This window comes from Equus przewalskii, chromosome 20 (assembly GCF_037783145.1).
Source record: "Equus przewalskii isolate Varuska chromosome 20, EquPr2, whole genome shotgun sequence".
NCBI classification, from domain to species: domain Eukaryota; kingdom Metazoa; phylum Chordata; class Mammalia; order Perissodactyla; family Equidae; genus Equus; species Equus przewalskii.
In genome coordinates, this window is record NC_091850.1 from 11,543,969 (window position 1) to 11,569,364 (window position 25,396).

The 25,396-nt window shown below is 39.6% G+C and overlaps 1 protein-coding gene and 1 long non-coding RNA gene across 3 annotated transcripts in view; one reads left to right on the forward strand and one right to left on the reverse strand.

Moving 5' to 3' along the window:
- Nucleotides 1–25,396, reverse strand: part of ZSWIM6 (zinc finger SWIM-type containing 6) — a 184,986-nt gene that overhangs the window by 34,546 nt on the left and 125,044 nt on the right. Inside the window, exons 3-4 of the mRNA XM_070587511.1 lie at nucleotides 21,005–21,153; nucleotides 17,892–18,042 (exon numbers count right to left, since the gene is read on the reverse strand). Coding sequence (XP_070443612.1) covers nucleotides 17,892–18,042; nucleotides 21,005–21,153 — 300 coding nt within the window. The remainder of the gene's footprint in view (nucleotides 1–17,891; nucleotides 18,043–21,004; nucleotides 21,154–25,396) is intronic.
- Nucleotides 10,061–16,243, forward strand: LOC139077914 (uncharacterized). 2 transcript variants are annotated; one of them, XR_011530563.1, is made up of 5 exons: nucleotides 10,061–10,241; nucleotides 10,935–11,016; nucleotides 11,691–11,737; nucleotides 13,537–13,724; nucleotides 15,905–16,243. It is a non-coding gene; the product is annotated as an uncharacterized lncRNA (long non-coding RNA). The 2 variants fall into 2 exon arrangements; XR_011530564.1 differs by lacking the exons at nucleotides 10,061–10,241; nucleotides 10,935–11,016 and adding an exon at nucleotides 11,325–11,451.

Sequence of the window (25,396 nt, forward strand, 5' to 3'; positions counted from 1 at the left end):
ATCAGGTTGTTAGGGTATTAACAAGGTTCTGTGCACAAGGACAACCAAGTAAATTAATATTGACAAGTAACGTGATGTAAATGCCTTTCCAAAATGAGTGATTTACCTTCAATGTGCCCATTTTATAATTCAGAATTCTGTATTTCAGTCCATACCTGCATGAACTATAATTTATTTTTGAAAATCAGCTTGAAAGCACCACCATGCCAACTAAAAGCTAAGTTATAGCTAACTTTCAATGCAGGAATTTCATATCCTAAGATATATATGTACAGTAATGCATCGCTTAACGACAGGAATACATTCTGAAAAATGTGTCCTTAGGTGATTTTGCCGTTGTGCAAACATCATAGGGTGTACTTACACAAACCTAGATGGTGTAGCCTACTACACATCTAGGCTCTATGGCACTAATCTTCTGGGCCACAGTCATATATGCCGTCTGTCATTGACTAAAACATCCTTATGTGGCACATGACTGTATCTCCAATCCATTGTTTTCATAGTCAATCTCTTCTTTTGAAGATGTAAGCACAATACAAGGCTTTGAAAATACAATTAATAACCAAATTTATACTGAGCCCTAGTTCTTTTGAAGTAACTCAAAGATAAAATTAGGAAAATATTAACCAAGGTATACAGTGCTGAAGGACTGATTGATTTGCATATGAAGGACTTGATAATGTGATAATGAACCAATGAGTTTTACCCTCACCTGGCAAAAACTCAGTTATAAGCAGCTAACACAATTTTGACAAGAGTATATAATTCTACTTTGTAAAAAAGTTCTTGCGGGCCGGCCCAGTGATGTAGCGGTTAAGTTCTTGTGCTCCACCTCGGCAGTCCAGGGTTTCCTGGTTTGGATCCCAGGCACAGACCTACGCACCGCTTATCAAGCCATGCTGTGGCAGGTGTCCCACATATAAAACGGAGGAAGATGGGCACAGATGTTAGGTCACGGCCAATCTTCCTCAAAAAAAAAAGTTCTTATGAGGAAATAAATGGAGGAATACCAAGATAATCTTAATTAAATAATCATTAGTATCATTATAGTCACCATTGCTTGGGTGCCTACTATGTTATAGGCACTATATTCACAGCTTTATAAACATTTTCTCATTAACTCATTACAATAAGCGTCTGTGGTCAGAATTAATATTTCCACTCTAAAAATGAGAAAACTCAAACTCAGAGATTACGGTTCTTAAAAGCAAGATCCTAAATATTCTTGGAAACTTTAAACAATGATTTCTATGACTTGAGGAAAAAAGAAATCCAGAAAACTCATCTTAGATGTTCATGCTTACATTTCTCTAATTAGAGAATTTCTATTTTGCAAAATGAGAAAACTTTCTGAAAGCCAAGCCTTTATTAATATGCCTGTAACATTCTTTTACTGTTCACCTTCCAAAAGAGAGGTTCCATCCTGAAAGGAGGTTCTTAATGTTAGATTCAAGTTCAGAGCTATAAAAGATATGGTCTTTTATCTTAACAGTCACCACTACAAAAGCTGTAATTAGCCTTAATAACCAAGTTAACCAAACTGAGTAAAACATTCTCCAAATTTTATTAATTCAGAGTCCCACTTTGGGCATTTATGTCCTTCCCCTCCAACACACACCTGAAACATTTGTAGCTTTAAAAATAAAGCTCTTTGATGATTAATGCCTCACTCTGCTGTCCCCGAGAAATATTAACCCTTTTAAGGACTCAACCTAAAATAGCACAGAGAACTCAACACTTCTAGCAACTAGCAGAGGTCCTGACATCTAGAAAGGTATTGCTGGTTCTTTCACAAAGGATGCTTAATTATTTGCTATGAATTACAATGAAAACAAATTCAATACTTTCAAATTGCTTTCCTAGCTTCAATGCCTCAAAGTACACAAAAGCAATTATGGAATCAGTGGGGTGTGCATCATTTGGCTTCTGAATTACCCATGAAGCACAGCAGCTCTAGTCTAGCTTTTCTCCACTACCCAGCATGTTCTTACTTTCCTTTCCTTTCCACTACTCTACCTAATCTGCACTCACTGATTTCAGCAAAAAGATGCACAGTAACATACAAGCCAAAGGTAAACCAAAACTAGGAAGGCGACTCCACTTGGAAAAAGAAACACAAAAAGCATTCTTGGCACAAGGTAAATGATTCCAATCCATTCAGTGGTCTTAAACCTGTTCACATCCCATACTTGACCAAACAGTCAGAGAACGTGGGCAGAATCACAGTGAGGTTCACATCATCACAAAGGTCTCTCTGGTTGCTTCTCCATTCCACCAACAACAGTGCCGGTGGACAAGTACCCACAGTCCCAGCAAATGTGGGAAATGAGTACGAATGAATTCTACGTGCTCTGAGGGCCAGTCATTTCACCAAACATTTAAATGTATAAATCACCATTTTGCACCCCCTCACATACCCACTGTTTTATATTTCCAACTAGAAGAAACGTTTGATCAATAAGCTCTGATCTGGAAAGGGGAAGATAAGGATTACCAGCCAGAAGACCGTAGGCAAGCCCACTCATTCTTTCTGTGGCAGCAGTTCCCTGTTCAAACAAGAGGGGTATTAACCTACGTCACCGGGCTGTTTAGATTTAAGTAAGATAACATATGCAGAAGCATTTTGAACACTGTAGAGTTCACCCAGCTCCAAAAAGTACACTCCTGCAAACCCCTGTGCAGAAGACTTCAAGGTTGAAGCAAGTGAGACCCAACGGTTAAAGCAGGATTGGAGGGTTCAGACTGCGACTGGTTCTCTGAATGCCCTTATAAATATCTTCACATTTAATAAGACAACTAAGAAAGCATGTTAAATAACAAAATATCAGTGACACTGAACACTGAAGCTAGTAATAATGGGTGCTTGCACAATTAATTTCCATTTGCCATAGTTTCTAGCTACAAACATCTTTGGGTCTCTCCTTTTCCCTCAGTTTCAATGACAGGCTTTAAAAAGTGTTTTGTTTTCCAGCAGGCACTGTTCTCTCTAGCCTCCCAGGTCCCACTCCGGGCCCATAGAATCACTTAAAAGTCTGAGATGCTTTGGGTAATTTTATCCTTACCTACGCAAGTGGAAGAGGCATTTCTCGAACTCATCTGCAACCTTATGAGATTATATAACATTTTCTCTGTCCATGGTAACTTCATGCCAAAGGACCGACAAAGAGTGCAACCCTGAGCCTGCGCAGCCTCCCTCCCCCAACCCCTGAGCATCTCTGCCCAAACTTCTAGTCTACCACCCTCTGCCTCCCTTTGCAGTTTCAGGGCTCGGAGTTCCAGTCGTCTACAGGAACTCACAATTACAAGCTAACAGAACCCAGATTCTTACTACTGGAGATAAAAAACCCAAAAGTCAAACAAGGTGAGATGTGATAAAAGAAGAATATGAAGGTCAGGAAGAATTACTGTAAAAAAATTATTAAAAATGGAGATGGAGAATACTCTAGAATCATGTTACCTATTTCCTAATAATACAGACTCAGTTTTGACAAACATCTGACTTAGTCAAACATAAGTTAACTGAAATAACAAAACTTCATTTTTGCACATTAGTATATTCCACACCAGAGACATTTGGCATTTGGAAAATAATCATTACAAGAAGCATGAAGTATTGTCAGATTCATAACTCCTGTTCTGGTTATCTATTACTCTGTAAAAAACTACCCTAAACTATGGGCTTAAGACAACAATGTATCATAGTATCTCATGATTCTGTAAGTCAGAAATTCTCTCTCTCCTCCTAACTTTGCCCCTGCCCCAACACAGCCTCTCCACGTGGCCAGCACAGGCTTTCTCATGGCACAGCAGACTCTGGATAGCAAGACTTTTTTTTTTTTTTAAAAGATTTTATTTTTTTCCTTTTTCTCCCCAAAGCCCCCCGGTACATAGTTGTATATTCTTCGTTGTGGGTCCTTCTAGTTGTGGCATGTGGGACGCTGCCTCAGCGTGGTTTGATGAGCAGTGCCATGTCCGTGCCCAGGATTGGAACCAACGAAACACTGGGCCACCTGCAGCGGAGCGCGTGAACTTAACCACTTGGCCACGGGGCCAGCCCCTGGATAGCAAGACTTCTTACACGGAAACTTAGGGCCCCAGGACGGAACCTTCTAAGAGACAGGAAGTGGATGCTGCCGGTCACTTAAGACTTGGGCCCAGAAACGAGCCCAACATCTAATCTGCCATACTCTGTTGGTCAAACATTTATAAAAATTGCCCAGATACAAGAGGAGAGAACACATATTCCACGTCTCAATGAGAGAGTAGCAAAGAATCTGTGGCCATCTTGAATCCATCACAATTACCAGGAAAAATTATAAATCTGCTAGATGACGAAATGGAAGACTAGGGTATTTACCAGTGAGTATGAGAATCTTGTTAGTTAAAATGATCAAATCCAAATAAACTACCCAACATAACAGAAGAGCTGCAAGTCAAGCAAAAAACCAAAAAAGTGTTTATGAAAACTTTTAACAGAATAAAACGTATCCCAACACACACGGCAATATTAAGTGCTGGTTTGTGTGCTAATTTTTTATCCCTTCAATGAGAACCCTAACGATATCAGGTTACATTATGTTAGGTTTCTAATTAGCATCTACATTTAAAGTTTTAAAATGTCTGTGTTTAGGGTACACAGATCCCTGCGTCCAGTTCAGTGAACACATTTCTAAGAGTGAATGGCATCGTTACGTACCGCCCCCACCGACAATAACTGCTCTCATTCACTGAACACCTCACACTGCCCTTGTGGGAAGTATTTTACACACATCACCACATTTCACCCTCACAAAAAGACTCACTTTACAGATGAGGAAACGGGTTCAGAGCGGAAAAGTGGTGCTGCTATTAGAGATGGGAGCTGGGATTTGTTATTAGGCCCATGTTCCCCCAAAATCAGTATTCTTAAAGACTGCGGCATTTACTGTTCTGCCTTGCTATGTGGTCAGAAAACACTTCTGTAAGTTAGGATTTGTATGTGCAGCTGTGCATACATAAATTCCAAGATTAATGATTTTAGTCTTTCGACAGAATCACTGTTCCATTCCTTGTATTGTAGCAGTGTAATACAAATGGTATATTACTGTCTAAAATCATGAAGTAGCCTTAAATGTACAGCTAATAAACCCTGTACTTTATTTAACCATGCATTTCTTAGAATATGTCTCTCCTTCACTCATATGTGGAAGACGAACACACACACACACAGATAAGGAGAACAGACTGGTGGTTACCACTGAAGAAGGGAGTAGGGGGAGAGCAAAAGGGGTAAACGGGCACATGTGTACGGTGACAGACGGCAACCAGACTTTTGGTGGTGAACACGATGCAGTCTACGCAGAAGTCAAAATATAATAATGTACATCTGAAATTTATATAATGTTATAAACAATGTGACTTCAATAAAATAAATTTTAAAAAACTAGAACGTCTCTCACATGAATAGAAAGCATATCCAAACAAAAACCTACACGGGTCCATTTAAAAAGTGCCTAATTAAACAAAAGAAAACTGCATTTTTCAGTACTGACAGGCATAGTAGTAAGTAATTTCACTGTGGATTAAAACAGCAGATAAACAATCAAAGTTCAACTTACAATTCAAGATTGATTATTCAAGTCAGAAGAAATCTGTTTTCTCTGAAAATATGATGATGTCCTCTGAGGTCTGTCAGAGTGGAGTCGCGTCAGCATTTCCGGGATAATGCACTTGTGTGTGACTGAGTGTGCTCTTTGCCTGCTGGGTGTACTGCTGCTGGGTGGAGCATTATGATTTGTAACTGAACCAATCAGCTGGCCATTCTCTATCTATTGCTATCCACTCCCCAGCCAGTCAATAAAACTTGTTTTTAAAGTTCCTTTATTTCACGGGTTTTTGTTAATATGCAAATCAGTTCAATAATTTTCTATGAAAGACATTTTGGAATTTTTGATAAATGTTGCTCTGCTCCTTATTTTCCAGAAGGTATTATGCATACAATGCTACTGGAGAGAGCACAGGAGTAGTGGCAATGGAGAGTGGGGGGCAGAGCAGCAGGGCAACCAACCCCCCCTTCTCTACAGGTGAGCATAAGAAAAGTCAGCTATCTCCTCTATCTCCAAGGTGGAGAATGAAGACTGCTTTATGGAAAGTGTAATTTCTACTTTTTAATACCATGTTTATTCTTATGAAATAGTAGCAGGCAAAGTAAAACAATCACTTCTGGTGTTTCCTAGGGTTCCACAGTTATAAAACAATTCATAATATTTATCATATTTATTTTTGTTCTCAGAGGCTATTATAAGAGGCTAGAATTTCATGCATGATCCAATTAACTAATTACACTTATTTTAGAGGGCATGAAATGCCTAATTGCAGTCACAAATAGGAGATCACTGGCATAATTAGCTGTGCTAGCAAAACTGCAGTCACAAAATTTCTTGGGTCAGACCACACAAAAACTGTTGACGCTAATTATAGTATTGTTCTCAGTACAATTCAGTTTTAACATGTTAGTCATTCACGTCTGGAAAATAAGTTTAACTGGTAAAAACATTCTCCTTACTTTAAATTTTATATGCTAGTTTCTAAGTCACTAAAACATTTCTGGGAAAATTTTAAAATAAAATCTTAGGGACACTGTAAAGAGAGAGTTTCTGAGATTACTTAGGTCAAGCATGGCTGAACCCTCAGCAGAAGGGCATATGAAGTCGGTTATCTTTAACCAGGCTCGGAGAAAAGACTGAAGAAAAAGAACTACCTTTTTGCTGTCAAAAAAGAAAACAGACCATGGATATTCCAAAACAGTTAACTGGTATCCTGGATAACATTCCTTTCTGGCAAACCTGTGGTCCTTATCTAACACGCAGTCTTCCATCCTGTTTGGATTTGTCAGTGCTGTCAGGTCAACATGCAAGATTCATCAAAACAGCCTGACCTCATTAGGAACCTGGTTCTGTGGGAAATAACCAGAGCTAGCTCCTCCACCACTCACCACCCTTCTCCTTGTAGAGGGAGGGAGGAAAGGAAAGACAGAAAAAATCAGAAAGAAGAAGAGAAAAAGGCACAATGACAGACGCTGCCTTATTCTGAGATACAAAAAGGGCAGTCAATAGTGAAGAGAAGGAACGTGAAACACGGTAACCGGCAAGAACATTTTCCACGTGCTCTGCACTGGCTGCTTAACTAAGCTGTCCTCATAAACAGTTTCAGCATTCAGCCAACAGTCCTGACTCCAGTCTGTATAAATCTATTTCTGAAAATGCTCTTTAGGTCTTCAGGACATCTCTCTCCTACAAGAGACGCAAGGGCCCACTTTCCCCACGGAGACAAAAGACCCTTGGAATGAGAAATAAAGTGGTGTACACTACCTCAATTATCTTATTTAAGCCTCAAGGATCTTATTATGTTCATTTTACAGATAAGAAAACTGAGGTTCTAGACAAAGGCTACATAGTTCATATGAGGATCGGAATCCATACTTAAAGAGTGTCTGTCTCCAAAACTCTGTTCTTTATATTCCAGTTGAAGGCTTTGAAAACTGAAACAGTCCTGGTAAGCTTATATCCTTCTGCTCCTTGGAAAAAACATGTTCGGAGAAGTGGAGTAAAGGAATTATTTTTGAGTACACATTACAAATTGATACAGGATAATGACTTACAGTATGAAATGTATTAGATCTATCTTCAAGATTTTCTTAAACATGTCCTTTATTATATGACCTCATTTTTCCATTTGGCCTAGGCTGCCCCAGGCTGCTTTTTATTTCTCACTTCTTCATTCTATTTCCTAACTAAGCTATAGGTGTCCCAAAGGCAGTGCCTATCATGGGGCACTGTAAACAGTAGGTTCTGGTTAATTTACCTGGTGTTCTGGTAAGGCACTCGACTGTCCACCAACCAAACTGCCGGGTAAGCACTTCCCTGAGCCAGTGGTACAACCACCTTCCTTTCACTTACCATGGAGAACCAATTTAGGACAAAAATACTACCAAAAAATACTCACATCTATCAATGGCTACGATTACAGAATACTGATAACCAGGTAAACACTTCAGCATTAGAGTTGTAAAAGAATCCCAAGGAAAGGGCTTGCAGTGTTCTGTCATATTGGAACTGCAATTTTATTCATAAAAATGAGTTCTCAATGCACTGACTTTCCTATGGAGTTTAGAAAGAACCTGTGATGGGTGCTGAGTTTCTTGGAGAACAGAATGTTTCATTTTGCTCTAATTCATTCTATTACTGAATTATACTTTGATGTATTGGTCTTGACAAGTGCTTCATGCTGATTGTATTGTGTATGATAGTATAATCACTCCCCATGCATTTCCCACTGGCTGGCTGATTAATGCAACAGATTACCTGCAGCACTGATGGCAAGGGGGAATCGTTGCCCTCTGTACTCTAAACTGTTTGTATCTCAGTGTGCGTGTGTGTGTTCATGCATACACAGGCACCCATGAAGATCCACCTGCACATGGGCAGAGAAGGTGGGATAAACCAGGAGAAGGGTAGGAAAAGAAGGCTGAGGACATGGTGAGGATTAATGCCTTTCAAAAAATCACTGTTTTCAGTACACCAAAAACACTCACTTCTTAAGGCTCCTAAATAGGTGTCTAGTATTACACTTCAATTACTCATTCAGTTTTTTATTCACAAATATTTACTGAGCACCAACTATATGCCAGGAACATTTTTTTCACCTTTACAGGAAAACTAAGTTAAAAAAAAAGTGTCACTTTCAGTGTTCTAATTAGTGGGCAAGAAGGGAAAAACGAGGTGAGAATATCACACGGACACTAATACAGGGATGAAAAAGGATGGCTATGTTTAGTTTAAATGCCCAATAAAGACAGCAACTGACAACATGATTATTAACTACTGTGAGTGGTTTAATGGTTTCAAAACAAACAAACAAAAATCTCTCAGATTACTTGTGCTACATAGGACCCTAATGTTTAGCAAAGAGCATCTTCTGTGTATGATCAATATCTGAGAAGAGGTTCTGGATATATTAATCTCATCTTTAAATGTGTGAGTGTGTGTGTGTGTGGATCAGACTTCTGTGCTCTCAGCAGCACTATGAAAACATTCCTCCTAACAGGATATTCTCCCAGTTCCAAGCTTCTATCTCACCCAAGTGCCCCGCTTAGGCTCCTCTCATCCAACCCCCAGCTCTGCTTATCCACAAAGGCAGACTGTGGCTTCCGACCGAAGCCATTTCAAGGCTTAAGTCTATCTGATTCCCAATTATAAATGATTCTCACTCTCTCCTCCAGACGTGCTAAAGTGAAATTTTGAAATTTACTATAATACCCCAAAATGAAAGGGGCTGGGAAGTACAACACAGGGCCAGAGGGGTCCAGCTGGTCGAAACTGAGAATCACAGAGATTTGGATCTCTACTTCAAAGGCTGCTTCTGCAAGAGAAAGCACAGAATTGGGTGAGTTAGCTACATTTTGGACAACCACTATCACTACTCATGGTTACTGGTCTCCAGATCAGAGCCTGAGAAAACAGCCCCACAAACAGTTACTAACTCACCCAGGCAATTTAATGTCAGGAGATACCCATATTTTATTGTAGTTTTCTTATTTCAATTTGGAATTTTTAAATAAAACAATGTTACGCAATTATCAGACAAACTTACAGCAGCCTCACAAAAATCCGCCTGCTGCAAATCATTTACCAGCCTGCCTTCCCCCTAAAATACGTAAGAGAAAGTTATTTATATAAGTAAAAAAGTCATTCTTTGGTACACCTCTAAGAAGAGTGGCTATTTAAAAGCCTACTGAAGACAGTAACTATCAAACATGCATTTTAATCTCAGAATCCTATGTTCTAGAGAAATCTTAATGGAAAGCCTAGTGTGGAAAGTGGTGAAAGCACCTCTGCTGGGATTGGGAAGGACCTGCCTCTTGCCATCGGCTCTCTCCTCCTCCCCTCCCACTCCGGGGCTCTGGGAGGCACGTCTGAACACCTCCTGTACAAGGGACAACCATTAATCATTCCCTTGCTTCTCCTCCCCATCATTAACCTATCTCAGCTTAAATTAACTCTGATAACATTTGTGAAGCACCTTGCTGGTGCCGCACAGACACAGAACAGCCCAAGTGGCTGCGCCATCCTCCCTTGGCTTCCACTTCTTCCGTTCCAGCTCCTGGCATCCCTGATTCCTCCTGAAGCCCCTGGGAATCTCAGATGGCTTACAGTGAGGCTTCTCAGACCTCGATAATTTTCCTATGCTGCCACTTCAAGGTAAGAAATGGTGAAAGGAAATTACCCTCCACCTGTCTTTCTTCATTTTCTCTCACTCCCCCTACACTCGACCGTGATGGTACTCTAGAGACCCGCAATCTAGCAAGGAGAGTGCCCCAGCAAAACTTCCCTTTGGTGGCAGTTTCTTGAGGGCAAGTGCGATACTGACTCTTGAGAAGTGGGAAAAGTAAGGAGAGAACTTTTCGAAAATTGTTGTGAGGAAGAAAAGGACACATTATACCAATGCTCTGACATTCCCATTAGACACTAATGTGAGAAAAGTATCTACTACCAACGTGTTCCTGTTATAAACCAGAAGACAGCATAAAAGAAAATAACTGGAACCCATTCTTGGCACAAATAATGCGTCCTGCAGACTCGATCCGTAATGTAGAACACTGAACTGTACCACAATGAATCATAAGGCATCTTAACTCCTAGTCAAAGCCCCATGGTCTACATTTAGAATACAGTTTTAGAAAAATACACAAAGGGTGATCCCCAAGTGTTGTTACAAATTATCCAACTGTGCACCTAAATAACTCAGACAATGAATATCATTCAAAACTTCCAATTGGTTAGATAATAGGAGCAAATGATCTGTAAAGATCTCTTTTAATCCTGAGAATCTGCTATTTTCTATTAATATGTATTTAACAATCTTTCCCTTTATTTCCACTCTCTCCCATACAGGGCACTGAATGGGTAACTGAACCCCAGCAGCCGCAGTCAAGAGAAGGACGGTTGACAGTACTACACAGGAAGTATTTCTCAGGTTCGCTCCCTATACAGAAATAGCATTCTCTCTTTTGGTTAACTTCTGACCCAAACTAGAAATTACTCTGCCTACCTAAAGAAGCAAAGAATAAACCCCTCTTCCCATCGCCACAGCAGAGCAGGGCCCAGAGGCCTCAGACCCAAGAACACAGAGGTCTCAGTTTTAAGAGACAGAAAGCAGTAGGACCACACAACAGAAAGAAACCAGGCCCCGGGTAATGAGGACCCAGCAGCAGACAGGCATTCTGCGAACAGCACTGGAGGGAAGCACAGCCTCCTGAGCAACACAATTGACAAAGCCTCCGCATTGAGAGGGAGCTCTGAATTATGAGGGGAAAAGCAGAGACTGAGACAGGAGCGCACAACCCCATTTTGAGCAGGACGACCCAGCCTGTGTGCGGCAGGGGTCTGAAGAGCCTACAGACCACACGAGGTAAACAAGTGTTAACACCATGTTATCATTAGGGCCTGGTATAGGCCACAACAAAGACAGTGACCTAAGGGTCTTCACCAGCTCCTCAGCAAAGGGGACTGGAAAAGGAGATCAAAATGTCACTGGATGCCCTCTGCAGTATGTACTATCTGTATCTTACGATAAGTAAAGTGTATTATATAATACAGTTCTCAACAGCATGTATTCAGCTACTCCACATTGCTGTGTTTGTTTTTCAGAGTCTGAAGTTAGAGTCCCTGTAAACACAGATGGGCAACTAGACCAGGTAAGCCCTGCCGACTGCTGCAATCAAGACTGTGGGACACGGGTGGGCAGACCAGGCCAGGCAGCTTTTACAGAGTTTATTGCCATCTAGGTGAGGTTCACTTTGCCCCTGCTCTGCTCTAAGTGCGGGGACGGACTGACAGAGAGGCGTAGTACAGTCCTTGAAAATAAGCTGAGGGTGGCATCTAGTTTGGGGGTTAAGTCTCTGAAATCACTGACACCGGGGATCAAATTCTTGCTCTGCTGCTGTGACCTCAGGCCACCTAGCCTCTGTAAGCCTCAGTTTGCTCAGCTGCAAAATTAGGGCTAATAACTGTACCTATCTCACTGGGTTAAGAATTAAATACAATAACGCATGCATTAAGTGCTGAGCAGAGTGCCTGATAAGCGTTGGCATCTGTGTTATCTTTAGTAGGGAAGAAAACAAAGCAAAAGTCTAGATCCTATGATGTCTACCTTCTCTCCCTCTCCTCCCTTTAAAGTCAAGTAACAATGAGAAGCAACAAGGTTGGATTGAAAATCTTGAAGACAACTTTTTTGATAATGAATTTGATGTCTTTATATACTTCCCCACTGAGCTCGTCCCTGTCTTTGGGCATGTTATTCCTTCTTTCTGAAGTATTCTCACTACTTCTTCCCTACAACTCACCTCCATGAATGTCTTGTAAAACCATGTTAAATTCAGTCTGCACAAATATTTGTACTAATATGTGAATAAATTACCCTATCAAAGTGGTCCTCAGTTCATTCATGCCTGTTCTAATTTCTCACGTCTGCCGATGGCTACATCTCTCTACTCCCTTTGTACCATCATCAAGAGCAAAATCAAACATTTAATACATCTATTCCTCTGGATATAGCAAGCGCTTAATACATACTGGTAGAGAAACCACACCAAGACTTCTGGAAACAAGGGTTAACAAGAAGGCACTGAAGCAGTGTAAGTGGTAAAGCTGTAGTCTCCTTGTGCCCACAGAAGACACATTAGTAGGTGATAAGCATTCTCTGATATGTAGTTCATTAGGCTTACATTCTACACTTACAGCTCCATGGAAGATTCCTGGTTCATAGTGACATCTTTTTGCTGCAAGGGGGCTCTGGGAATTGCTGTTTTCTCCACAGCAGTAGCAAAGGGGTACCTACTTATATGGCAACCCACATTGGAATGCTTTCTGGTTCTCAATGAGAAGCAGTTATTCTTTAGCCATTCACTAACCACCAACTTCAACACGTGGAAAGCTTGAGTCTAAATTTACCAAAAAATACTAAGTAAGGGGCTCAAAACAGTGGAAGGAATTACTAAGCTTATTGCTTTCTGAGATGTAAGAAGGCATTTCCCAGAAATTTCTTCACAACTACCTCCAAAGCAGAACCTTTAGAATCTTATTTCTGGCTGTGCACAAAGGCCCTGTAAATTACCTAGAATATCATTTTGAATATGTGACTTAAGCATATATTTTCTTCCTTATTCAAGAACAATGTGGGTGGGTGCAGAAGAGGCCCACCGAGATAACTGCTTGTATTTGAGATGGTAGATGGGATAGCATTCTGGGTCCATAGAGCAGGTAATTTTTAGTATTTTGCAATAAATGTGATCCCAATGGGTGGGCTAAGTTCTCTACTGCTGAACACAGATTCATCCTGATTCCACATGCCCTGAATCTGTATATCCACTCAATCTATCTAGCATACTACCAAGGAATATTATAGCTGTTGCTTAATAACAGTTTTCAAACCAACCTTACAATGAAATTCAAACTGGAAAGAAATATCTAACTAAGGCTATTTCTGCTTACACAGAGTTAGGTACCCAGATCAGAAGCTTTGAGAAGAACTCTTGAGAGATACCATCTCGTTCCTGTGAAGTGAGCAAGCACAGCTCAGAGCAGCAAGGTTCTTGCAACAGCAGCCCATCCTCCCATCCTCCCCCTACGAAACAGGGTTTACACGCTAGGAAGCAAAATACATGACTCAGCTCAGAGAGAAAGGTAAGTGTTTAAAATCGGGGGTGGAGGGGGAACGACACATATTATGTAATGCTTGAAAATGAAAATTTAAGATTTTTTTTTCCCTGTGACAAACTGTAATTAAATCTTATTTAACTGTTTCCTCTAATGACATCCATTTTAATTAGGTTTTAATAGACTGGCAGCCACAACCTATAGTTTTATGAAGCAAAGTAAAATTACAGTCTAGGAAGACATTTAAGGAAAGAGACCCATCAACATAGATGAGAGGTGACAATATATCCCTCATCCCTAAAGACCCTCACAGTAATTAAGTGTGCTGAGCAGACAGCCATTAGGGCTAACAGTAGGTGTGCTCGCCACCAATCTGCGCTGGGTTTTTCTTTGAAATCTAAGGGTTATTTCTGTGATCTGCTTTCCAGAAAATTTGCATGTCACGGAGTAAAGAACACAATTGAAGAGGTTTGCGTTCTACAGCTCTACTGAAGGGGCAGCCTCTACCACTGCAATGGGCTTTCTGTCTTAAGATTTTAACATATACATTTTCTTATAGCAAATCATGATACAACACTCATCTTGAGGAGACTACCATATGTTTGACAAAATGAACATCACGTAGATGCAAAATTAATATCTGAAAAACTCACAAGATACAGGATAAATGTATCTGCAAAAGAGATGCACTAAACAGGATCTTAGTAACATGCATCTGTACCTACTTCATATTACATGATGAAAATCAGGGAGTAAATATCACAGAAATTATCTCAGACCAAATGAATATCACAGGCACTTAGTTTAGAAAAGAAGAACTAAGCATTATCATCTCTTTGTCAGCCAGAGGATGCAGGAAAGAAACTGGGCCTGTGGCTACCTCAAATAAGTTTGCACATATTTATTTCAAAGAGACAAAGTTAAATTAATATTTGATATTTTTAATACTAATTTTGAAACATCAACCCTTAAATTTTAATAAATCCTACATATTCAGAAAACCTTGGGGAGGGGGATATCTGATCCTACCCAAAAAATAAAATTTTGTCATCTGGCTGACAATCTGATGCCTCCAAATCCCTCTGCCAAGAAGCAGTTACTAGGCTGAGAGACGCTTACTCGTACGCTTCCATCAGATTAAGGCTTTCCTGCCAGGAATCTTTTTTTTTCCTGGTGTATTGGCCATCGCCAGAAATGGACCCATTGAATCCACCGGTGCTAAGGAGTTAAGCGACTGAGATTTAATTTAACAGTTTCAGCTTTATTAAGCTGTCACAGAGCAGCCCCACTTTGATAACAGTAGCTGCTCCAATTATGGCTTGGTTTAGGGTTGACAAGTATAATGATTCATTCGTGGCACATGAGAAGCAATAAAAGGTTGTTTTGCATTACAGCTTTAAAAATGTGGGCACTTTTTTCATTTAATTTGTCACTTAGCTTTTGCTAAGAGGACATTTAAATTGCAGTAAAAGGCAAATGGGGCTTTTAGTTTAAATGTAATCCCCATATTTAAATGATCTGTAATGGCGCAGTGTTGGAGTGGGAACACTATTGTCTCACAGTGGGTCCTGATGGTGACATGTGACATTTGTATTCAGGTCCTGTATTATCCATGTGGCTAAAGGGCTTCCAATTTCATTTCACAGCCAGAAGCCTGCAGAAAACACCAATTAACTTGCAGATCCCATTTGCCGACAAAACTCAGCCTCTTCTCAATGTCTGGCATCTGGCAGTGCTCAGCATTTAATTCCAAAGCAGAGCCTTGAAGCAATGTGAGCCCTGTGCAGGGGCACAAAGTCAAATTCCCCTATTTTATTAAGAAGCAAAATCCTTTCCTTTTGTAGTCCAGAAGCAACTTTTAGTTAATTTTTGGGTGAATGAATATTAAGATGTAATAGCTATTGTTACTTCTGCATGGGATTCTTCACAGAACTTAGACCCCATTAAATGGAAAGTGACCTCTGCTTGACATCAGAGTACATAGGAGAATTTACAGCAGTCTAGTAATAATTGGGTCGGGGAGATTTGTGGGGGGAAAAAAACAAAAAGCAGAACCATGAGACAAGAAGATGTATTATTCCTCCTGGACTGAAACCAAAGAACTTGTATAAAGCCTGGTCCATAATTAGAAAGTAGTCCATCAGAGGGTATAACTGGAATCAGCTGGTGGAAACTTCCACCTAATGAGAATTTATACTTTTTTTTAGGATGATTAGCCCTAAGCTAACTGCTGCCAACCCTCCTCTTTTTGCTGAGGAAGACTGGCCCTGAGCTAACATCATGCCCATGTTCCTGTACTTTACATGTGGGATGGCTGATACAATATGGCTTGCCAAGAGATGCCATTTCCACACCCGGAATCCGAACCAGCAAATCCCGGGCTGCCGAAGCAGAACGTGCGTACTTCACCACTGCGCCACCAGGCTGGCCCCAGAATTTATACTTTCAATTAAGGGTCGTGGTTACATAACTTCCAAAACTAACCTGGAAAAGTGAGATGTGACTAATGAATTAAATGTGAACACCGCAAATTTTGTTTGACTGTATCACTTGTACTTTTTTATGGTAACCAAAAAATTTTCTTCCTAATTAGTTATTTGTAATTCTAAGTTTCTCTAAAACACCAAAGCTCTTTAAATTTTATTTACTTAATGTTAATCCAATAATTTTTCCTTAAATGATTTCCTTCATTATGGTTTTTTCAATGCTAGTCCTTCTTACTATCATAAACCAACTAGTCAATTTAACATTTACTGGACAGTTACAAAAGTGAGGAAGGCTTACTTGGAAAAGTAAACCACTCATTGTTCTAGAAAAATATTTGTTTAAACCATGCATTACCCTTGTGTTCTCCAACCACCGTTTCGTGCCCCCAAACATCCTTTCAATACATGGAAACTACCTACTATAGTTACAGATTGGTTTAAATTTTGATTGGGGAAAAGACCACCAACCATTATTTCAGGTGACCCAAGGAAAGTATCAAGATTAAGTTGTTACAAGATAATTAATAAAAATACCAGGGGAAAAGGTCAACAAATATTTAACAGTTGGCAAGTAGCAGACATACATGTTAAAAAAACAAACAAAACAAGAATTGCCATCCACAGCCTAGCTCCTCAACACACATCCTGTTAATGGGAAAAATGGACCTCTGATGTCCAGTTCTTTACCAACTTGCCGCATAACCTTAGGTCACATAATGTCATCTTGTGGAAGTCTCCTAACCTCCCCAGACTTCAGTTTCTTTATCTGTAAAACAGTTCATCTCAAAGGTCCCTTCCAATTATTAGGACCATGTAGTATCTCCAAGGACAACAGTTTCTCTTGGTCTAGACTTGACATGGGATCAATCAGAAGGATGTGGTCCATCATTAGCCAAGAAGAAGAGAGAAAGTGAAGGTATGAAGAATTCTACTATTCAATGTCACTGAAACTAGGATCTTCTCGTGAATACATCCAGAACATAAAATTAATACAGGCACTAACATGATATTTGTCAAAAATTCCCTTTGTCACATACAGATTTCTTAATAGAAAGACAAGATAGCAAATACACTATTCATTAATTCCCTAGCAATGAGCACTGGGTAACAAGAGTCATCCCCCAAAATTTCCCGGTGAACATGACTAGTGAATTTCTCATTTTTTAAACCACCTGCTACATTTCTATCTTTACTACCAGGGATTTGGAAGCAATAACAATTAGAGTTTGCCGTATCTTTTCCATTCTGACGATCAACTGTTCATCTAAGTTCTAAGTTTGTAACGGTCAAAAATAAAATGAACGTTCAAGCTACTTTTGATACTTTTAATGTAGGCGAAAGCAGAAAACTGTTAAATTTTAGCTTAATTGGTTACAGCATTATTCTAGAGATATGTAATCAGCTCGATCATACAAAATACCTATTTTAAAATAATATAGAGCCTTTTTTCCCCCAAAATTTAAAGCCAGATCCCTGTGCTGGCTTTCCTCAAGATCAGACAATTTCCCTCAAACCCTGCCAAGATCGTTTCGTGCAAATGCCAGCCCACGTCCTCATTCTCCCTGTTCTTCTAACTAGTATAGACTGGCACAAGTGTATATATGAGCAGCCATCTCTCCAGCAATACTTTGACGTGCTTTTTAAACATTCAATCATGGTCTTTATCCATACACAACTCAATAGCAGTCGTCAGGAAATGGATATTTACCCAGCTCATCCCAGAGCTGCCGATATTTGTCAGTCATCGCAGTGCCTTGTTGCCTCCAAAGGGACAGACGAGGGTCAGCCATGAATTGCTCTGTTATCAACGTCAACATGCGGGCCCCATTAGAGTCCCTCATCTTCAACATCTCCCGCACCTAGTGGGGAAAAACAGACCTTGAGAAAAAACGTTCAGCAACAAACAGCAATACAAGGGACAGATCACTTTTCTTTATTTGGAGGGGCAGTTAAGTCTTGTACCAGCCCTCTTAACCAAACGAAAGTTGATAAAAACTGGTCACTATGCTAAATGGCAATTTAATCAGAAAATTGATTGTTAATTTTTTTAAATTATGTTTTAGAATCCACACAAGGAAAAGAAATTTAGCTGACTTCTCAATTCTGAAAAAAATCTTTTTGCCAGCATACAGAAGAACAATACCAAAATAAACAGGACAAATCATCTGGCACCTTCCTGACTCTCCAACTGATGGACCTTACCACCAGAGTGGCAGAGCCTCAAGGAGTCTACTGAGAACTCTTTTAGAGATCTAAACTGATCTGATAACGTTGACAATAACAGAATCTGTCCTTCAGTTTTTTAAAAACAACTTTATTGAGACATAATTCACATACCATACAATTCACCAATTTAAACTATACAATTCAATGGTTTTTAGTATATTCACAGAGTTGTGCAGGTCCTTCAGTTAAAAGTAAATTAGTAATATCATAAGTTCTCTCTCACCAAAGTTTTCTTAATATAAAGAGCAGCAGCACGCTTCTATTCAGTAGGGTGGGACTGTTTTTGCCCTGGTAAGAGGAAACGGACAGGGCTGGTGTAGGTTCAAAAACTCTCTTGCACTAAATGAGCAATCCATGAAGCAGAATCATAACCACTGACCTAAGAAATTAACTCAGCCTCTCAAGCTGGAACCTCAAGCTCTGTCCATTACTCTCGCGCTACACTTCCCAAATAAAAGAAATGAAGAAAAGAAACCAAGGGTAAGTCTCTCTACAGGAAACCCTAAATGAATGCATCTATTCCAAAACTGTGTATGGCTCTGTGTTCAACAAATAAGAACCCCAGCTGAACACGGGCTCTCCCTGAAGGGAATTACTGGAGCACGGTCATACAGGAGAAAACGAGGAGGTGGGGGTGCTTTCAGTGAAGATTCTCTCCATGTGAAAGGTAAATGAAGGAGGAAATGACCAGCCCAAACCTTGAGATTAAGAGATCCTGCCTCAGGCCTGTACCCTAACAAGCAATGGAATCTCCTCACAGGTTGCAGACTTTGAGCCTTGTACAAAACTCAAAAGCACTTCTACACTAGTTGTACTTTCAGTAGGATTTATTTTAGTCATCTTAAAAAGGAGTTTATTCCCAATATGGAAGCACTAAAAAGTCATAAACAGATGAAGACTGGGAGAAAGAAAAGGAGTTGCTATTTATTGGACATTGTGCTACAAGAGTTTTACATTTATACTTACCATTGAATCTTCACAACAACCATATCAAGTAAACCAGATTATAATCCCCATCTTATGAATTATAAAATCATGCCTGAGAGAAGTGAAGCAACTTGCTCAAAGGACAAGAGGAATAGCTGGGAGCAGAACCCAGATCTGTCTTAACTCTAAAAGGTACATCATTTCCAAAATTAGATGTTGCTATTACTTCATACGGCATATACAATGTGTGTATCATGTATAGGGATAAAAATAGCAACTGCAGGCCAGCCTAACAGCTCTTTCCCATTGCTTCCATTAGGCCACAGTATACTCTTTGCTGACATTAGAATCTAGAACATACTTCCTACGTGTCTAAATATCCCAAATCTTTGAGATTACCACTATATCATGGATTTGATTTAATGTTTATTTTCCTGGCAAATTTCTATCCTATTCTCAGTTAGCAACAGCAATGAAAATAAACCCTTTATTCTTAAGCATATAAACCAGAACTATTTACCAACACTCAAGTACATGTACACCCTAATGGTAATTAATTTTCAGACTGGTTACTCTGAGGCATTACAAGAGTGTGAAGTGCCTGTGAATTGCCGAAGAGTGATTAAATCATGTGTGAAGTAGTTTTAGAGTTAAATGTATTTTATTGTAATCTAATGCTTGGAAAATTGGCAATCTATGGATGGTATATGGGATAAATCTCTATTAAGAGGGTATTTATTAATCAGAACACACTATTTTCTGGCTATAACCGGGAACAGAGTTTACTCTAATTCTTCTAGGAACAGTTGTCTGGTTCCTTAAAATGAATTTGAATAAATTACCCATAATGATGCTGTACTCCCAATGAGAAGGCATTGATTTAATATTATTAAAAAAGCATTTTATCCAGTATTTAGAATTGCGTTTATGGTACTAAAAGTTCTGTATAAAGCAAGAGACACAGCTTCTGCTCACACAGAACTTATAACAATAATTTGTTTCTAAGGCCATCAAAGTTGGTGATAAAAATGAACATTTACCAAGGCCCAACTACATGTTAGACATCATTACTATTTAACACCATGATCACAACAACTTGGGGAGATGGGCTATTGTTAGGTAACTTTATGGATGAAGAAACTGACAAATAACTGGCCAATGTTCACACACTTAACAACATTTAGAACTTAGATTAAACCCAGGTCTGTATAACTCTAAATTCTATGCTTTTGCAACCAATTTAAAGATACTGACATTATTAAACTAAACATATAAAGCACATTTTAAGGTCTGTATTCAAAGTTATGCTCTACTTTGGAAAATTAACTAGAAAAAGAAAAAACTTGAAAAGATGGCATTTTAAATAACATTAAGATATTTATTTTGTTTGCAGTATTGAAAGGTTTTTCAAAATTGTACAAATTGTCACCATTTTATTAATAGGAACTGAGAGACAAAGATGTTCCATATCTTGTCAAAGGACGTCTAAGCAAATTAATGCTTACATTACAACACAGAAGTTTCTAATTGGTTGATTAACTTAGACTCTATTCTTTAAAAAAAATTAAATTAAAAAAAGCCTTTATCCTATTGTAAACATGATCATATATAGATACTTCCTATATATGTATATATTTAGAATATTTCTTTAAAAATAAACAATCATACCTTTGCAAAGAGCAAATTAAGCTGCTTCCCTGATCCGTGGTACCCGCCCTGGGAAAGGAACAGTTTAACCTGTTCTTGAACCTGCTCTTCATCTAAGTGCCAGCAGTTTTCATCATCTATACTAGCACCTGCTGTTGGATCAGGAGCACCTAGAAATAGAAAGAAAAAATAACACATATGCTAGATAAAAAGTCTGTGCTAAAAGGGCTCTGATAATAAACCTGAAAAGTGTTAAGATTCTGTACTTTTTCCTAAACACTTTTGAATCCAATCTCAATTATATATACAAATTTATAACTGAAAATAAATACAAGAATCCTTCTTTTATTTCCAGGAATTTCCTGATTTGCGCTAAGCCAAAATGCAGATTACTTCAGAACTGAGATATTTCCATTTTTTAAGATCAGTGACTATCCCTCTGGAGATGAGTTTACAGGTTCTCTAAAGAATTTAAAAAAAAAAAAATCACAAAAATGTCTCGTAAATACGTGATGTTTATAAAGCTCTACTGTGTAGGCCATGTTAGGAAAATGCTTTTCAAAGACATTAGAAAAATATGAAACCAAATAAACTCAACAGAGTATTTCTCTCTTATTAGGTTAATATAAGAAACTTTTCACCATTACCTGCTGCTATATAAACTACATGCTGACATAAGTCTTTAGTTGCAGAAAACCAAAGATTAAAAAGGGAAATCAAGCCACATGGGAACAGGCAGTGCAGCTGTTGTACTAAACCAGGTTGTAGTATCACCTTGCCAAACTGCATAAATATTTTATTGCTGAAGTACACACAAAAGGTAACGGCTATGTAATAAGCCCTGTGTGGAGACTACCTTAGAAATTAAAAAGTTATCCAGATATTTAGGCAGGTAAAAATTGCCTCATTTTTAATTAAGAAAAGAAAACAAAATGGTATTTAAGGCCTAAGATTCATGAGTAACTCAGAAAAATTTAAATCTAAAAACCTTTCATCAATCTCCTTATCAACACTTAAAAAAAAATACATCTGTAGGTGTGGTTTTACATTACCTTTCTTATAATGATCTAACACAGACTCAATTGGCCAAGAGAATGATCAATGACATCTGCTTAGAACCAGGGTCCACTAGTCCCTAAGAGGAAGGCAGTGGGTCTGTGAACCTCCCTGAGAAGGGAAACATTCATTCATTCATCATTCAGCCAGCATATTTACTGAGTGCCTGACTCAGGGCCAGCCCCTACGCTAGACTTGGGGATGTGACAGCATACAAAATCGACAGGAATCCTGTCTTCAAAGAACCTACCATCTAGTTCAATGGCTTTCAAATTTTTTTGATCAAGACCCACAATAAGAAACACAATTTACACCACGCCCAATACACCTGTGTATCTGTGTATCTGGGTGCTTATGTGATCACATCTACCTATTTAGTAATCTGAAGCAAAAGTATGATGACAAAACAGCCTTACTCTAAGTGAAGAAGTCTGATATTTTCTATTCTATTTCATTTCCTAAAAGGGGCTTATCAATTTTTTAACTGATTTCATAACCCATAATGGGCTGCAACCCACTATTTGAGAAACACTGTTTTAAGTATATAAGATAAAGATCAATCTAATAATCAAACACATAAAAATACAGCAATAAATGGTAATAACTGCTCAAAGAAGAGGACAAGGTGCCAGGAGAGACTGTATCAAAGAACTCTGACTTGGCCTTGGATTGCCAGGGTAAGCATACCTCAAGGACACGGAATTTGAGCTGAGATCTGCCTTAAGTGGATGAGAAATTAACTAAAGGCAGGAAAAGGAACGAACGCGTCTGCATGTGAGACAGAGCTTATGCAGAGGTCTCAGGCAGGAAGGAACATGGTGCATGGAGGAAATAAAAGATAGTTCCACGCCCACACAGCTCAAAAGTAGAGAATGAGAAGAGCAATACAAGACAACTCTGGAGAACAGAAGAAGCACCAAACCCTGAGAGCCCTGGCAAGTGAGGAGCTTAATTTTTTTCCCTAAGAGTAATGACTGGGAATTCATGACAAGGTTAACCAAAGTAGAAGAATGGAAAACTCTAGACAGTCAAAGATGTTTTGTCCTGAAGTGCATCCATTTCAACGTTCCTACCATGGAATACTATGCAGCCATAAAAATACATGTGGAGAGCCTCCATGTACTATAATGGAGAAGATATCCAAGATACACTGCTGACTGAAAAAAATCAAGGTGAAGAAAAGTACATATAGTGTACCACTTCTTACGTAAGTAACGAAGTTTAAAAAAGAGCTTATGTCTTAGTATTTCTTTATATATGCATACAATATCTTGGAAGGATGTTCAGAATGAGTAACCTAGTTACATAAGGGAAGGAGGCTCTTCACTGAATACCTTTTCATACTGTTACAATTTTGGAACCACATGAAAGTATTTATGTATCTAAAAAAAATCTCTAAAGTGTGGAGGATGGACTGGGAAGCAAAAATATGTAAGAGGAGAACAGTGAGGATGATTTTTGATGATGTGTACAAAGGATAATGATGGTAGTTTCAAAAACAGCCATGAGAACAGAAATGGAGAATCTGACAGTAATTTAGGAAATAAAAGCAACAGGACCTGGTAAAGAAGTGGATATGTGAGGTATGGGAGATCAAGAGGTCGAGAGAGGGGCCAGCCCCGTGGCCGAGTGGTTAAGTTCACATGCTCCGCTACAGCAGCCCAGGGTTTCTCTGTTTCAGATCCTGGGCGCGGACGTGGCACCTCTCATCAGGCGACGCTGAGGCGGCATCCCACGTACTACAACTAGAAGGACACCTCCCACCACAACAAAAATATATAACTATATACTGCGGGGATTTGGGGAGAAAAATCAGAAAGAAAAAAAAAGAAGATTGGCAACAGTTGTTAACTCAGGTGCCAATCGTTGAAAAAAAAAAAAAAAAAGGTTGAGAGAGAGATGGGTTCCTGAAAACAACTAGATGAGATACTGGACAAATGACTGACACACAGACCATCACAGCCAGGACCAGGTTTGGGGGTGGGAGAGGCAGCTCTTAGGTCACAAGTTCAGTTTCAGATGTGGTGAATTTGAAGGACCTTTGACACAGCCAAGAAGAGGGGCGAGGGTTTCAAGTAGGGAGCTAGATAAACTATGGGAGGCACTATGGGGTAAGAAGAGCACCTAAGACAGAGCCCTAAGGAAGGCCAACATTTAAAGGCTGGAAAAGATAACGAGCAAGGATGGCAACGGGAACGAGCGGCCTGCTGGGAAGAGCTGGAGAGATTGACTCTCTTCCAGCAGTAAAGGGGAGAAAGCTGTTCCAAGCAGGGACTAGGCAACAACGTAGATGTTTAAGCTCCCTGAGAGCAAGGATTATATCTGCCCTGCTCACCACTGCTTCCTAACACCTAGCCAGTGTTTGCCACTATCAGGCAATCAAGTATTAGGAGGAAGGGGGGAAAAGAGGAAGAGAGAAAGGTATGGATACATCCTCCCCTCCCCTGAGAAAAGGGTTCCTATCAAAAAGGAACCACCGTTAAAGCATCCTCTCCTACGTTATCTCATTATCTCCCCACAATGTCCCCTGGAGGTGAGTAGACGTCATGATGCCCCTATACAGAAGGAGAAAGAGGTTCAGAGTGGTTATGACTTGTCCACAGCCGGACTGCCAAATCCAGTCTCCTGGTTCTCTCCCCTGCTGAAGAATAGATCCTAGAACTGAAGTTGCACCCTAGACGCGTTAAGGCAGGGGCTGTCAACCCTAAATCAAAGATAAATTTAAGGAAGGATACTAGGCTGTTTGCAGGCATGTCAGCACGCTTCTCTCGTATGGGAAGGTTTAAGGACACAGAATGTCGTGAAGAGTTAACTACAGGGGCTATATCTGTATTCTACAGGGATTCAGAGCCCCAAATTCAGCCAATTACCTCCATTCTAGCAAAGATACACACACAGACAGACAGACAGAGACACACACACACACAAAAGCACAAAGACAGCTATAGATTCTTTACCTAAATGCATCAGAAGAGACTTTCCAAACAACCAAACGATAGGATCTCAACATTATATTTAAGTTCTTCCCAATATCTTGCCAAAATCCTCCTGGGAAATCTGACAGGTCCCTCCTCTTTATCCTTTTCTTAAGGAAAACTCTGACAAGCTACTGATTATCCACTCCCACTGTTCCTTCTGATGAAGTGAGCGAAATAAATCTGGTTTCTATCCTCACAATAGTTCCTTCTCCCAACTTTTGTGATTTTAGTTGTTCTCTGCTGTTGGGCAGGACGTGCGTGGGCACTGACTGTCCATAGTGTGGTGGAGGCATGCTACCCTTGGCTGCTCAGGTCAGAGTCCTGTGAGACTTGGAGTTTCCATTTGCCACAGAAATATCTAAATATTTTAAGTAGATCT